Here is a 12,000-nt window from a genome sequence, read left to right as displayed (position 1 = left end):
CTTGATGCGGTGCAGAGTGTCCAGCCCCTCCTGGCCCAGCTCCTCCAGCAGCAGCCCCTGCTTGCCCAGCCCCATGCTGCCAGCGCCTGCCTGCAGGATGGAGGAGTCAGGGGCTGGCACAGGGCCATCTGTCCCCCTGTTCCCATCCCCCTGGGTCATCCAGGTCCCCACCTGCCCAGTCACTGGGTGAAGGTGTGGATGTGCCAGGCCTCAGCTGGGTCCTGAGTATTGCTGAGGAGACAGTGAAAGATGCCATCACCCCTGTGTCCCTGGGTGGACACCCAGGGGTCTGCGGGCAGGGGGATGGGCAGGGAATGGCAATGGGGGCAGGATGGGTGGCTTGTGTGGGGACAGGGCCATGGGATGTCCACGTGGGACCCCATGCCATGCCCAGCCAGCACAGCAGGAGCCTGGCTCCACAACAGCCCCGGTGCACCCCTGGGCCCACAACGCTCACCTCCCATGGACACTTCTGGGACCACAACACCTCAGTGGGGACCCCCAGCACCCTTGGGACCACAGCACACCCATGGGCACCCCCACCACCTCTGGGGTGACAGCAGCCCAGTCCCATGAGGACCCCGGCACCCCTGGCACCACAGCATCCCCAGCTCCGTGGGCACCCATGGTACACCCCTGGGAGCATGGCACACCCCAGGTGACACCCCCCACCCAGAAACTCTGGGGCCACAGGACCCCATGGGGACATCAGCACCCCTAGGACCCTGGCACTGCAGATCCATGAGCTTCCCCCAGCACCCCCTGGGACCATGGCAGGCCCAGGACCACAGCACTACTGGGGCCATGGCACCCCTACCCCATGAGCACCCCTCCTACACCCCTGGAACCACAGCACCCTTGGCCCCATGGGCACAACCAGCCCCCCCCAGTGCTCCCAGCAGCCCCAGCCCCACAGGTGTCCCCAGCACCTCCAGTTCTGTCACACCCAGCCCTGGATCCCCCCCAGGTGCTGCGCCAGTGCCCACGGTACCGACGGGGAACCAGAGCCCGGTGCCACGCAGGTGGCTGTTGAGGGTCTTGCGGGTGACGCCGGGCTCCACCGCCACCGAGAAGTCCTCGAGGCTCAGCTCCGCGATGGCGTCCATGCGGCTCAGGTCAAAGCAGATGCCGCCCTGGCACGGGGGCACCGGCGTGGCTGGGCACGGCCGGGCACCGAGAGCCCCCGCGCAGGGGGTGCCGGGGGGGCTGCACCTGCACGGCGTTGACGCCTCCCTCGAGGCCGGTGCCGGTGCCGAAGGGCACCATGGGCACGCGGCAGCGGTAGCAGAGCGCTGCCAGCTCCTGCACCTGCCCCACCGCCTGGGGCCACACCACGGCGTCCGGGGGGGCACAGCTGGGGGCACAGGGTGGCACCGCAGCCCCATGGACCTCCCTTCCCTGACACCCTTCCCTGCTCCAGCCTCCTCCCCTCCCCATGGCCCTTCCCCTCCGCAGACCCTTCCCCTCCGCAGACCCTTCCCCTCCCCAGACCCTTCCCCTCCCCAGACCGTACCTCTCCCATGCCCCTTCCCTTCCCCTTTCCCCTCCCCATGGCCCTTCCCCAACCCAGGACCCTGCCCCCTGGGTCACCCCCATGTACATGGACTGGTGTTGGGGCTGCTCCTTGGCGCCCCCAGCCATGGCCCTCAGGGCCTCCGCCAAGCACACAGGTGCCCCGGGGGTGAGGGCCCCGTCAGGGTGAGGCTGGGAGGGTCTGGCCTGGGAGCCATTGGCCTGCAATCCTCACACACAGCTGAGGGCATGGGGCCACACTGGGACCCCTGGCTTCTGGTGTCCCCTGTCCCTCTGTGCCCCACAGGACCCAAGTGTCCCCATCCAGCCCCGCCTTGGACCAGCAGCTCCACCACCCCAGCCCCAGCACGAGCTGCAGAGCCGTGCTGGGGCCAGCACCAGGACTTTGCCCTCCCCAGCTGCTGGCATTTCTGTCCCCTCCCTCTGTCATCTGCACTGTCATCTTAAGGTGGCTCTGGCTGACAGGGCCATGGGGCTGGGACAAGTGTCCCCTCCCATCTGGAGGCCCAGCACACATGCTGGGGGTCCCTGTGCCTGGCCTGGTGTCCGCACACATGTCCTTGTGTCCCCATGCCTGGTGTACAGCCGGGTGTCCCCACGGCCTGCTCAGGTGTGGCTCCACGTAGCCATGTGCCCCTGCCTTGCTCAAGTGTTCCCAGGGGAGGCCACATGTCCCCAGGCCTTCTGCTCGCCTTGGCCCTGGAAAAGCCTTATCCCTAAGCTCAGCCAGGTGTCCCCTGCCTGGCCTGGGTCCCTATACTTGGCCATGAGTCCCCACACCTGTCCAGGTGCCCCTGACCCCACGGGAGGCCACGTGTCCCTGAGTCTCCAGCCCTCCTGACCAGGTGTCCCCACACCCCCCCAACCTCATGTCCCCATGCCTTAACAGGTGTGTCCCCCCCCAGCCGGGTGTCCCCATCCCTCCAGCCATGCTGGCGAGGTGTCCCCCCAACCACAGAAGTGTTCCCACGATGCCCGACCATTCATCCCCCGGCCACCCAGCTGCCCCCCACGGCACTCCTGCCCATCCCAGTGCCACAGTGAGGAGGCAGCGTGTTTGGTGTGGGGTGACAGCATTTATTGCCAGCCTCAGTTGGCTGCCAGGATGTCGTTGACCCAGCTGCGGAGCTTGGTGACACGGGCGTAGACGCCGGGCACGTTGGTGGCGCAGGTGCTGCTGCCCCAGGAGACGATGCCCACCAGGTTCCAGGCGCCGTCCTTCTCGCACACCAGCGGGCCCCCGGAGTCGCCCTGCGGGCAGCGGGTGAGCGCAGGGGCCAGGGGGAGAAGGGGGAGACGGGGGTCTGGGGGGATCTGGGGGCACCTACCATGCAGGAGGAGGCACCGTTGGCGCCGGCGCACACCATCACGTCAGCGATGCGGAACCCCCAGTACTGCTTGCACTGGGTGTTGGTGAGCAGGGGCAGGGCCACCTGCTGCAGCACCGGCGGAGTCTGGGAGGCTGCGGGCGAGCGAGCGGGGGTCAGCGCCGGGGCCAAGATTGGGAGAGAGGACAGATGTGGGGACGGGGATTGGGATGGGGACGGGGATGGGGGTGAGGAGGAGGACGATGGTGGCGATTGGGATGGGGGTGGAGATGGGGATGGGCAAGGGTTGGGAATTGGGAATGGGGATGGGGAAGGGGACAGGAAGGTGCGGTACCGTTGGGGTCAGTGAGCCCCCAGCCGGTGGTGACACAGGTCATGCCCCCTGGGAAGTCGTCGGTGGCCTGGGGCAGGCAGACAGGGGACACACGGTCCGACAGCTGCGCCGGGGTGGCCAGTTTGATCAGGGCGATGTCGTCACGGATGGTCAGCATGTTGAACTTGGGGTTCTTGAAAACCTGCAGCAGGCAGCACCACTCCCAGCGCCCGCACCCCAGCCAGGGCAACGGGCACTGGGGACTCCACAGGGACTGATGGGAGCCCCGGGTATTGATGGGGACCCTGGGGAACGGCCTGTGGGTCCCGGGCTGACGGGGTCCCTGGGATGCAGATCCCACCCCTGGGGCGCAGGGGAGAAGGGACGCAGAAGGGACTCGTGGGGCCCTGAGGGAGCAGACCCCGTCTTGAGCTGGAAGGGACACAGGGAGCAGATCCCAACCCCAGGGGCAGGTGGTGGCAGGGACACCCACAGGAACCGGGGACACCCAGGGATGGGGTCCCTGGGAGCAAACCTGTGCCCCTGAGGCACTGGGCAATGGGGACACTCGAGGGAGCAGGGACACCAAGAGGGACTCTGGGAACTTGGGACCCCTGGGGACCCAACCCGAGGGATGAGCGGGAGCAGGAACACCCCAGGGGACCCCAGTCCAGGGATGTGGGACACCCCAGAGACCCTGATCCTCAGGAAAAGGGGAAGCAGAGACCCCCTGGGGACCTGACCCGCAAGACAAGGGGGACCCAGACCCGTAGGGCTCCCCGCGGGAGCTGCGGGACCCCGCAGGCACACGGTCCCCACCCCGGCGGTACCTTCTCGATGGACAGCCTCTGCTCGTCAGGGGAGGGCGAGTCCTGGTCGTACGCACCCACCACCACGGTGTCGGTGGTCCTGGGCACAGGCAGGCGCTGAGCACCAGGCACAAGTGGGGGGGGGGGGGGGGGGGGGGGGGGGGCCGATGGGGACCCCGTACCCGTTGCCCAGCCCACGCTGGCCGGTGGCAGAGCCGGTGCCTACCTGACGCCACAGTGGGCAGCGGTGACCACCCAGTTCTCGCTGATCAGCGACCCGCCGCAGAAGTGGAAGCCATCGTAGCGCTGCCGGGGAGAGCTGCCATCAGCACCCAGTGCCACCGTCACCGCCGCCGGGGTGCTCTGTGCCCAGCTCCCACCCCGGCACGCACCCTGGCCCCTGACACGGCTCCCACCCTGCCTCTGGCCCCCCTCAGGCACTCACCTGGAGGGAGACCTGCCACGGCCAGGACCCTGGCACCGCTGGCTCCCCGTTGACGATGCGGTTGTAGCCGCGGATGACAGGTGTGATGGCGGGCACGCCGCAGTCTGCGGGGCACAGACAGCCGTGGGACGGGGGCTCCAGCTGCCCTGGACCCATATCCCCATACCCCCGCACAGCTGCCTCCCACCAAGCCCCTAGCCCACCCCGCTGAGCCCCACGGCCTCACGCACTCTCCACGGAGAGGGTGGCACGGGCAGAGCCCGCCAGCGCCAGGCAGCTCAGTAGCCACAGGAGAGCCATTGCCACTTGTGGGGACAAACCCTGCCTGGGGCCTGGCACCTCTTATACCCACTGCTGGGCATGTCCCTGCTGCTGGCCTTGCTCCAGTGGCCTCGGGAGATAGCGTGTCACCTGGCACAGTGACAGGACAGGGCCTGGGAGCATGGCATCTGGAAATACTCATAAGCCACCTGTAGTCCCTCAGTGGCCCTGTTAGGTTTGGACCAGGTTTGCTCCAAGATCCCTTCCAACTTCAACCACTCTGAGACGTGGCCACAGCCCAACCCATGCACCAGGCCAAGGAACATGTTGAAGCCACCACTTAGACTCCACCAGTACTGACCCACAGGCCTGGTGAAGGCCACTAGCTCCAGATGCCATGCTCCCAGGCCCTGTCCTGTCACTGTGCCAGGTGACACGCTATCTCCCGAGGCCACTGGAGCAAGGCCAGCAGCAGGGACATGCCCAGCAGTGGGTATAAGAGGTGCCAGGCCCCAGGCAGGGTTTGTCCCCACAAGTGGCAATGGCTCTCCTGTGGCTACTGAGCTGCCTGGCGCTGGCGGGCTCTGCCCGTGCCACCCTCTCCGTGGAGAGTGCGTGAGGCCGTGGGGCATAGCGGGGTGGGCTAGGGGCTTGGTGGGAGGCAGCTGTGCGGGGGTATGGGGATATGGGTCCAGGGCAGCTGGAGCCCCCGTCCCACGGCTGTCTGTGCCCCGCAGACTGCGGCGTGCCCGCCATCACACCTGTCATCCGCGGCTACAACCGCATCGTCAACGGGGAGCCAGCGGTGCCAGGGTCCTGGCCGTGGCAGGTCTCCCTCCAGGTGAGTGCCTGAGGGGGGCCAGAGGCAGGGTGGGAGCCGTGTCAGGGGCCAGGGTGCGTGCCGGGGTGGGAGCTGGGCACAGAGCACCCCGGCGGCGGTGACGGTGGCACTGGGTGCTGATGGCAGCTCTCCCCGGCAGCGCTACGATGGCTTCCACTTCTGCGGCGGGTCGCTGATCAGCGAGAACTGGGTGGTCACCGCTGCCCACTGTGGCGTCAGGTAGGCACCGGCTCTGCCACCGGCCAGCGTGGGCTGGGCAACGGGTACGGGGTCCCCATCGGCCCCCCCCCCCCCCCCACTTGTGCCTGGTGCTCAGCGCCTGCCTGTGCCCAGGACCACCGACACCGTGGTGGTGGGTGCGTACGACCAGGACTCGCCCTCCCCTGACGAGCAGAGGCTGTCCATCGAGAAGGTACCGCCGGGGTGGGGACCGTGTGCCTGCGGGGTCCCGCAGCTCCCGCGGGGAGCCCTACGGGTCTGGGTCCCCCTTGTCTTGCGGGTCAGGTCCCCAGGGGGTCTCTGCTTCCCCTTTTCCTGAGGATCAGGGTCTCTGGGGTGTCCCACATCCCTGGACTGGGGTCCCCTGGGGTGTTCCTGCTCCCGCTCATCCCTCGGGTTGGGTCCCCAGGGGTCCCAAGTTCCCAGAGTCCCTCTTGGTGTCCCTGCTCCCTCGAGTGTCCCCATTGCCCAGTGCCTCAGGGGCACAGGTTTGCTCCCAGGGACCCCATCCCTGGGTGTCCCCGGTTCCTGTGGGTGTCCCTGCCACCACCTGCCCCTGGGGTTGGGATCTGCTCCCTGTGTCCCTTCCAGCTCAAGACGGGGTCTGCTCCCTCAGGGCCCCACGAGTCCCTTCTGCGTCCCTTCTCCCCTGCGCCCCAGGGGTGGGATCTGCATCCCAGGGACCCCGTCAGCCCGGGACCCACAGGCCGTTCCCCAGGGTCCCCATCAATATCCGGGGCTCCCATCAGTCCCTGTGGAGTCCCCAGTGCCCGTTGCCCTGGCTGGGGTGCGGGCGCTGGGAGTGGTGCTGCCTGCTGCAGGTTTTCAAGAACCCCAAGTTCAACATGCTGACCATCCGTGACGACATCGCCCTGATCAAACTGGCCACCCCGGCGCAGCTGTCGGACCGTGTGTCCCCTGTCTGCCTGCCCCAGGCCACCGACGACTTCCCAGGGGGCATGACCTGTGTCACCACCGGCTGGGGGCTCACTGACCCCAACGGTACCGCACCTTCCTGTCCCCTTCCCCATCCCCATTCCCAATTCCCAACCCTTGCCCATCCCCATCTCCACCCCCATCCCAATCGCCACCATCGTCCTCCTCCTCACCCCCATCCCCGTCCCCATCCCAATCCCCGTCCCCACATCTGTCCTCTCTCCCAATCTTGGCCCCGGTGCTGACCCCCGCTCGCTCGCCCGCAGCCTCCCAGACTCCGCCGGTGCTGCAGCAGGTGGCCCTGCCCCTGCTCACCAACACCCAGTGCAAGCAGTACTGGGGGTTCCGCATCGCTGACGTGATGGTGTGCGCCGGCGCCAACGGTGCCTCCTCCTGCATGGTAGGTGCCCCCAGATCCCCCCAGACCCCCGTCTCCCCCTTCTCCCCCTGGCCCCTGCGCTCACCCGCTGCCCGCAGGGCGACTCCGGGGGCCCGCTGGTGTGCGAGAAGGACGGCGCCTGGAACCTGGTGGGCATCGTCTCCTGGGGCAGCAGCACCTGCGCCACCAACGTGCCCGGCGTCTACGCCCGTGTCACCAAGCTCCGCAGCTGGGTCAACGACATCCTGGCGGCCAACTGAGGCTGGCAATAAATGCTGTCACCCCACACCAAACACGCTGCCTCCTCACTGTGGCACTGGGATGGGCAGGAGTGCCGTGGGGGGCAGCTGGGTGGCCGGGGGATGAATGGTCGGGCATCGTGGGAACACTTCTGTGGTTGGGGGGACACCTCGCCAGCATGGCTGGAGGGATGGGGACACCCGGCTGGGGGGGGACACACCTGTTCAGGCATGGGGACATGAGGTTGGGGGGGTGTGGGGACACCTGTCTATGTGTGGGGACACCTGGTCAGGAGGGCTGGAGACTCAGGGACACGTGGCCTCCCGTGGGGTCAGGGGCACCTGGACAGGTGTGGGGGCATGTGACCTGGCATGACACTCGGTCAGCTGTGGGCACCCCAGGCATGGCACAGGTCCCGTTGGCTGGGGGGGAACCCTTGTCCGAGCACTGCAGTCCCGTCAGCTGGAGCCACCTTAAGGTGACGGTGCTGATTGCAGAGGGAGTGGAAAGAAAGGGCCAGGGTGGCCTAGGGAGGGGCAGTGTCCCGGCCTGTTGATGGCTGTCCCCACCATGGCTCTGCGGAGGGTGCTGGGGCTGGGTCGGGCCCTGGGGCGCCGGAACTGCTGCTCCAAGGTGGGGGGGGGGGGCAACAGGGTCCTACGGGGCACGGAGAGATGGGGGCCCTAGAGTGGCACTGCACCCCCAGTTTCAGGAGGGCTCCTGGCCCCTGGGCCAGACCCATCTGTCCCTGCCCTGACAAGGATCTTGCCCCCCCTCCCCACAGCACCCACTGCCCCCTGACTTTGTGGAGGCCCTGAGGGCCGTGGTTGGGAGCCCCAACGTCTCCACGGCCATGGCGGTGCGAGAGCAGCATGGCCACGACGAGTCCATGCACACGTGGGTGCCCGGGGCTGGGAGCCTCGGGGGGAAGGGTCTGGGGAGGGGAAGGGAAAAGGGAAAGGGAAGGGGCATGGGAGAGGTAGGGTCTGGGGAGGGGAAGGGTCTGGGGAGGGGAAGGGTCTGCGGAGGGGAAGGGCCATGGGGAGGGGAGGAGGCTGGAGCAGGGAAGGGTGTCAGGGAAGGGAGGTCCATGGGGCTGCGGTGCCACCCTGTGCCCCCAGCTGTGCCCCCCCGGACGCCGTGGTGTGGCCCCAGGCGGTGGGGCAGGTGCAGGAGCTGGCAGCGCTCTGCTACCGCTGCCGCGTGCCCATGGTGCCCTTCGGCACCGGCACCGGCCTCGAGGGAGGCGTCAACGCCGTGCAGGTACAGCCCCCCCGGCACCCCCTGCGCGGGGGCTCTCGGTGCCCGGCCGTGCCCAGCCACGCCGGTGCCCCCGTGCCAGGGCGGCATCTGCTTTGACCTGAGCCGCATGGACGCCATCGCGGAGCTGAGCCTCGAGGACTTCTCGGTGGCGGTGGAGCCCGGCGTCACCCGCAAGACCCTCAACAGCCACCTGCGTGGCACCGGGCTCTGGTTCCCCGTCGGTACCGTGGGCACTGGCGCAGCACCTGGGGGGGATCCAGGGCTGGGTGTGACAGAACTGGAGGTGCTGGGGACACCTGTGGGGCTGGGGCTGCTGGGAGCACTGGGGGGGGCTGGTTGTGCCCATGGGGCCAAGGGTGCTGTGGTTCCAGGGGTGTAGGAGGGGTGCTCATGGGGTAGGGGTGCCATGGCCCCAGTAGTGCTGTGGTCCTGGGCCTGCCATGGTCCCAGGGGGTGCTGGGGGAAGCTCATGGATCTGCAGTGCCAGGGTCCTAGGGGTGCTGATGTCCCCATGGGGTCCTGTGGCCCCAGAGTTTCTGGGTGGGGGGTGTCACCTGGGGTGTGCCATGCTCCCAGGGGTGTACCATGGGTGCCCACGGAGCTGGGGATGCTGTGGTGCCAGGGGTGCCGGGGTCCTCATGGGACTGGGCTGCTGTCACCCCAGAGGTGGTGGGGGTGCCCATGGGTGTGCTGTGGTCCCAAGGGTGCTGGGGGTCCCCACTGAGGTGTTGTGGTCCCAGAAGTGTCCAAGGGAGGTGGGCGTTGTGGTCCCAGGGGTGATGGGTCCCCACGGTCCCAGTGGTGCACTGAGGCTCTTGTGGTGCTGGAGTCCCGGGATACTGGCCGGACACGTGGGGTCCCATGGGGACATCTCGTGGCCCTGTCCCCACACCAGCCGCCCATCCTGCCCCTGTCCCCATCGCCATCCCCTGCCCGCAGACCCCGGGGCGGACGCCTCACTGTGCGGCATGGCGGCCACGGGCGCCTCAGGCACCAACGCGGTGCGCTACGGCACCATGCGTCCCAACGTGCTCAACCTGCGCGTGGTGCTGCCAGATGGGCGCCTGCTCCACACCGCCGGCCCCGGGCGCCAGCCCAGGTAGGTGCTGGGGGCCGGGCAGGGCTGGGCGTGTGTCACACGGGCACCCGCTCACCGGCCTCGCGCAGGAAGCGGGCTGCTGGCTACGACCTGACCTCACTCTTCGTGGGCTCTGAGGGCACCCTGGGATTCCTGACACAGGCCACGCTGCGCCTGCACCCGCTGCCCGAGGCCGTCGCCGCCACCATCGCCACCTTCCCCAGCGTGCGGGCGGCCGTGGCTTGCACCGTCCAGGTCCTGCAGGCCGCCGTGCCCGTGGCCCGCATCGGTGGGTGCCGGGGGCCGGCAGCAGCGCTGGGGATTGGGGACTGGCAGTGGGGCTCAGCGCCACCTCATCCCACCCAGAGTTCCTGGACGAGGTGATGGTGGGTGCCTGCAGCCGCTTCAGTGGGATGGAGCTGCCGGCAGCGGCCACGCTCCTCCTGGAGCTCCACGGCTCCCGGCACGGCCTGGCCGAGCAGCAGCGGCAGGCAGGTAAGGAGGGTGCTGGCACAGGGACATCCCGGCCGGGGCTGTGGGCCATGGTGGGCACTCAGGGGTGAGGGAAGGGTGCTTTTGGACAGGGGATGGGGGGATCATAGGTGTCCTGGGGTGAAGGTGCCCAAGTATGGGATGTGCAGGACCTGAAGGGTCACCAGGCTGAGGGATGGGTGCCCAGAGCTGGGGACTGGGGTGTCACCAGGATAAGGGATGGGTGCCTATGGATTGGGGGTGCCCTGGGGTGAGGGATGCTGCTGTGGGGGGGCCATGGTGTGGCTCTGGGGTGTGTGATGGGTGCCCAGGGACAGGTGGACCAGGGGTGTGCCGGCATGACGGGTGGGTGCCCAAGGCCATTGACGGGGGGACCTCGGGGTCACCAGGGTGATGGAGTGGTGCCCAGAGCAGGGGACCAGAGGTCTGAGGGTCCGGGGTCTCAGGGATGGGGATGGGTGCCTAGAATGGGGACTAGGGAACAAGGGGTGGGTCACCAGGGTGAGGGATGAGTGCATGGGCTGGAGGGCCCAGCGCAAGGCAGAAGTGCCTGGACTCAGGGGGCTCTGGGGTGTCCTGAGGTGTGGGACGGCTGCCTGGGGTGGGGACTGGGGGTCCCGGGGTGAGGGCCGGGTGCCCGGGGCTGCTGCGGGTCCCGTCCCCCCATCCCAGGGCTCCTGGCCACCGGCAGAGGAGATCGTGCGGCTGAACGGTGGCTCCGGCCTGGCCTGGGCGGAGGAGCCGGAGGAGCGCGGGCGGCTCTGGGCCATGCGCCACAGTGCCTGGTACGCGGCCCTGGCCCTGCGCCCCGGCTGCCAGGTGAGGAACGGGCACAGGCATGGGCACGGGACGAGGGCAGCAGCGCCCCATGGAGCTGCGGGCGCCACGGCTCTGCCCTGCCTGGCCCAGGGCTACTCCACGGATGTCTGCGTGCCCATCTCCCGCCTGCCCGACGTGGTGGTGGAGACCAAGCAGGACCTGCAGGACTCCGGCCTCACAGGTCAGCAGGGCTGCAGCTCCCTGGGGTGGGAGGGGTCGGCTGGGGGGGGCTGCTGTCCTCCCAGTTGTGTCTGTCCTGACCTGCAGCCTCACAGGCCCCATGGTGGGACACGTGGGTGATGGGAACTTCCACTGCCTCCTTATCTTCGACGCCCAGGACCCGGCCGAGGCCCAGCGTGTCCACGCCTTCACCCAGCGCCTGGGCAGGTGGTGACGGGGATGCTCTGGGGGGATGGGGACAGGGGGGTCCTGTGGCACCCCCTGACCCCCCCGTCCTGCAGGCGGGCGCTGGCGGCAGGGGGCACCTGCACCGGGGAGCACGGTGTGGGGCTGGGCAAGAGGGCGCTGCTGCTGGAGGAGCTGGGCCAGGAGGGGCTGGACACTCTGCGCCGCATCAAGACTGCGCTGGACCCCCACAACCTCATGAACCCCGGCAAGGTGCTCTGAAGGACTCCCAGTGCCTGTGGGGAGGGCAGCAGCCCCCTGGCGTCAGAGTTGGGGTGGCCCCACTGCTTTGTCACACCCTGTTTGCCCCCAAATCCCCCCATTGCCCCCCCTATGGGTCAGGGACTCCCAATAAACCCTTTTGCACCTGCAGCCTCCATGTGCCGCGATGTCTTTTGGGGGACAGGACACCCCAGCCCCTCCCCTGGGGGTCCCTGTGCCACACAGTGCACACACAGACCTCCACAGGGCAGAGGGGCTGGGGAGGGGACAACGACCCTCTTTAGCTGCTTCCCCAGAGCTGCCACGCCAGTGGTGCAGGGCTGGGAGCTCTCTGGGACATGATGAGCGCCGCCGCGGCCATCCCCACGCCAAGCGGACATGGGGAAGGGGCATCGGCACAGGTGGAGGGCTCCGCCC

At 68.5% G+C, this 12,000-nt stretch overlaps 3 protein-coding genes across 5 annotated transcripts; 2 read left to right on the top strand and 1 right to left on the bottom strand.

The window, feature by feature from the left end:
* Window positions 1–2,622: 2,622 nt before the first annotated feature.
* On the bottom strand, window positions 2,623–4,728 carry LOC141963699 (chymotrypsinogen 2-like). Of its 2 annotated transcripts, none has more exons than XM_074913273.1 (7): window positions 4,659–4,728; window positions 4,429–4,532; window positions 4,210–4,289; window positions 4,005–4,083; window positions 3,196–3,376; window positions 2,862–2,995; window positions 2,623–2,784 (listed from the first exon to the last, which is right to left on the bottom strand). In XM_074913273.1, the coding sequence occupies exons 1-7, from the start codon at window positions 4,726–4,728 to the stop codon at window positions 2,623–2,625; spliced, it is 810 nt and encodes a 269-aa protein (XP_074769374.1). The 2 variants fall into 2 exon arrangements, with proteins under 2 accessions (XP_074769374.1, XP_074769375.1); XM_074913274.1 differs by having other exon boundaries at window positions 4,680–4,728.
* A 502-nt stretch (window positions 4,729–5,230) lies between these two features.
* LOC141963677 (chymotrypsinogen 2-like) lies at window positions 5,231–7,324 on the top strand. 2 transcript variants are annotated; one of them, XM_074913236.1, is made up of 7 exons: window positions 5,231–5,279; window positions 5,427–5,530; window positions 5,670–5,749; window positions 5,864–5,942; window positions 6,571–6,751; window positions 6,952–7,085; window positions 7,163–7,324. In XM_074913236.1, exons 1-7 carry the CDS (start codon window positions 5,231–5,233, stop codon window positions 7,322–7,324), a joined length of 789 nt encoding a protein of 262 aa, XP_074769337.1. The 2 variants fall into 2 exon arrangements, with proteins under 2 accessions (XP_074769337.1, XP_074769336.1); XM_074913235.1 differs by having other exon boundaries at window positions 5,231–5,300.
* A 522-nt stretch (window positions 7,325–7,846) lies between these two features.
* On the top strand, window positions 7,847–11,781 carry LDHD (lactate dehydrogenase D). Its single transcript, XM_074913225.1, has 11 exons — window positions 7,847–7,937; window positions 8,089–8,201; window positions 8,426–8,567; window positions 8,647–8,788; window positions 9,507–9,666; window positions 9,735–9,934; window positions 10,012–10,140; window positions 10,829–10,956; window positions 11,047–11,137; window positions 11,232–11,343; window positions 11,418–11,781. The coding sequence occupies exons 1-11, from the start codon at window positions 7,860–7,862 to the stop codon at window positions 11,581–11,583; spliced, it is 1,461 nt and encodes a 486-aa protein (XP_074769326.1). The 5' UTR covers window positions 7,847–7,859; the 3' UTR covers window positions 11,584–11,781.
* Window positions 11,782–12,000: the final 219 nt, after the last annotated feature.

This window comes from Athene noctua, chromosome 9 (assembly GCF_965140245.1).
Source record: "Athene noctua chromosome 9, bAthNoc1.hap1.1, whole genome shotgun sequence".
NCBI classification, from domain to species: Eukaryota; Metazoa; Chordata; class Aves; order Strigiformes; family Strigidae; genus Athene; species Athene noctua.
This window is presented reverse-complemented; position numbering and strand designations above follow the sequence as displayed.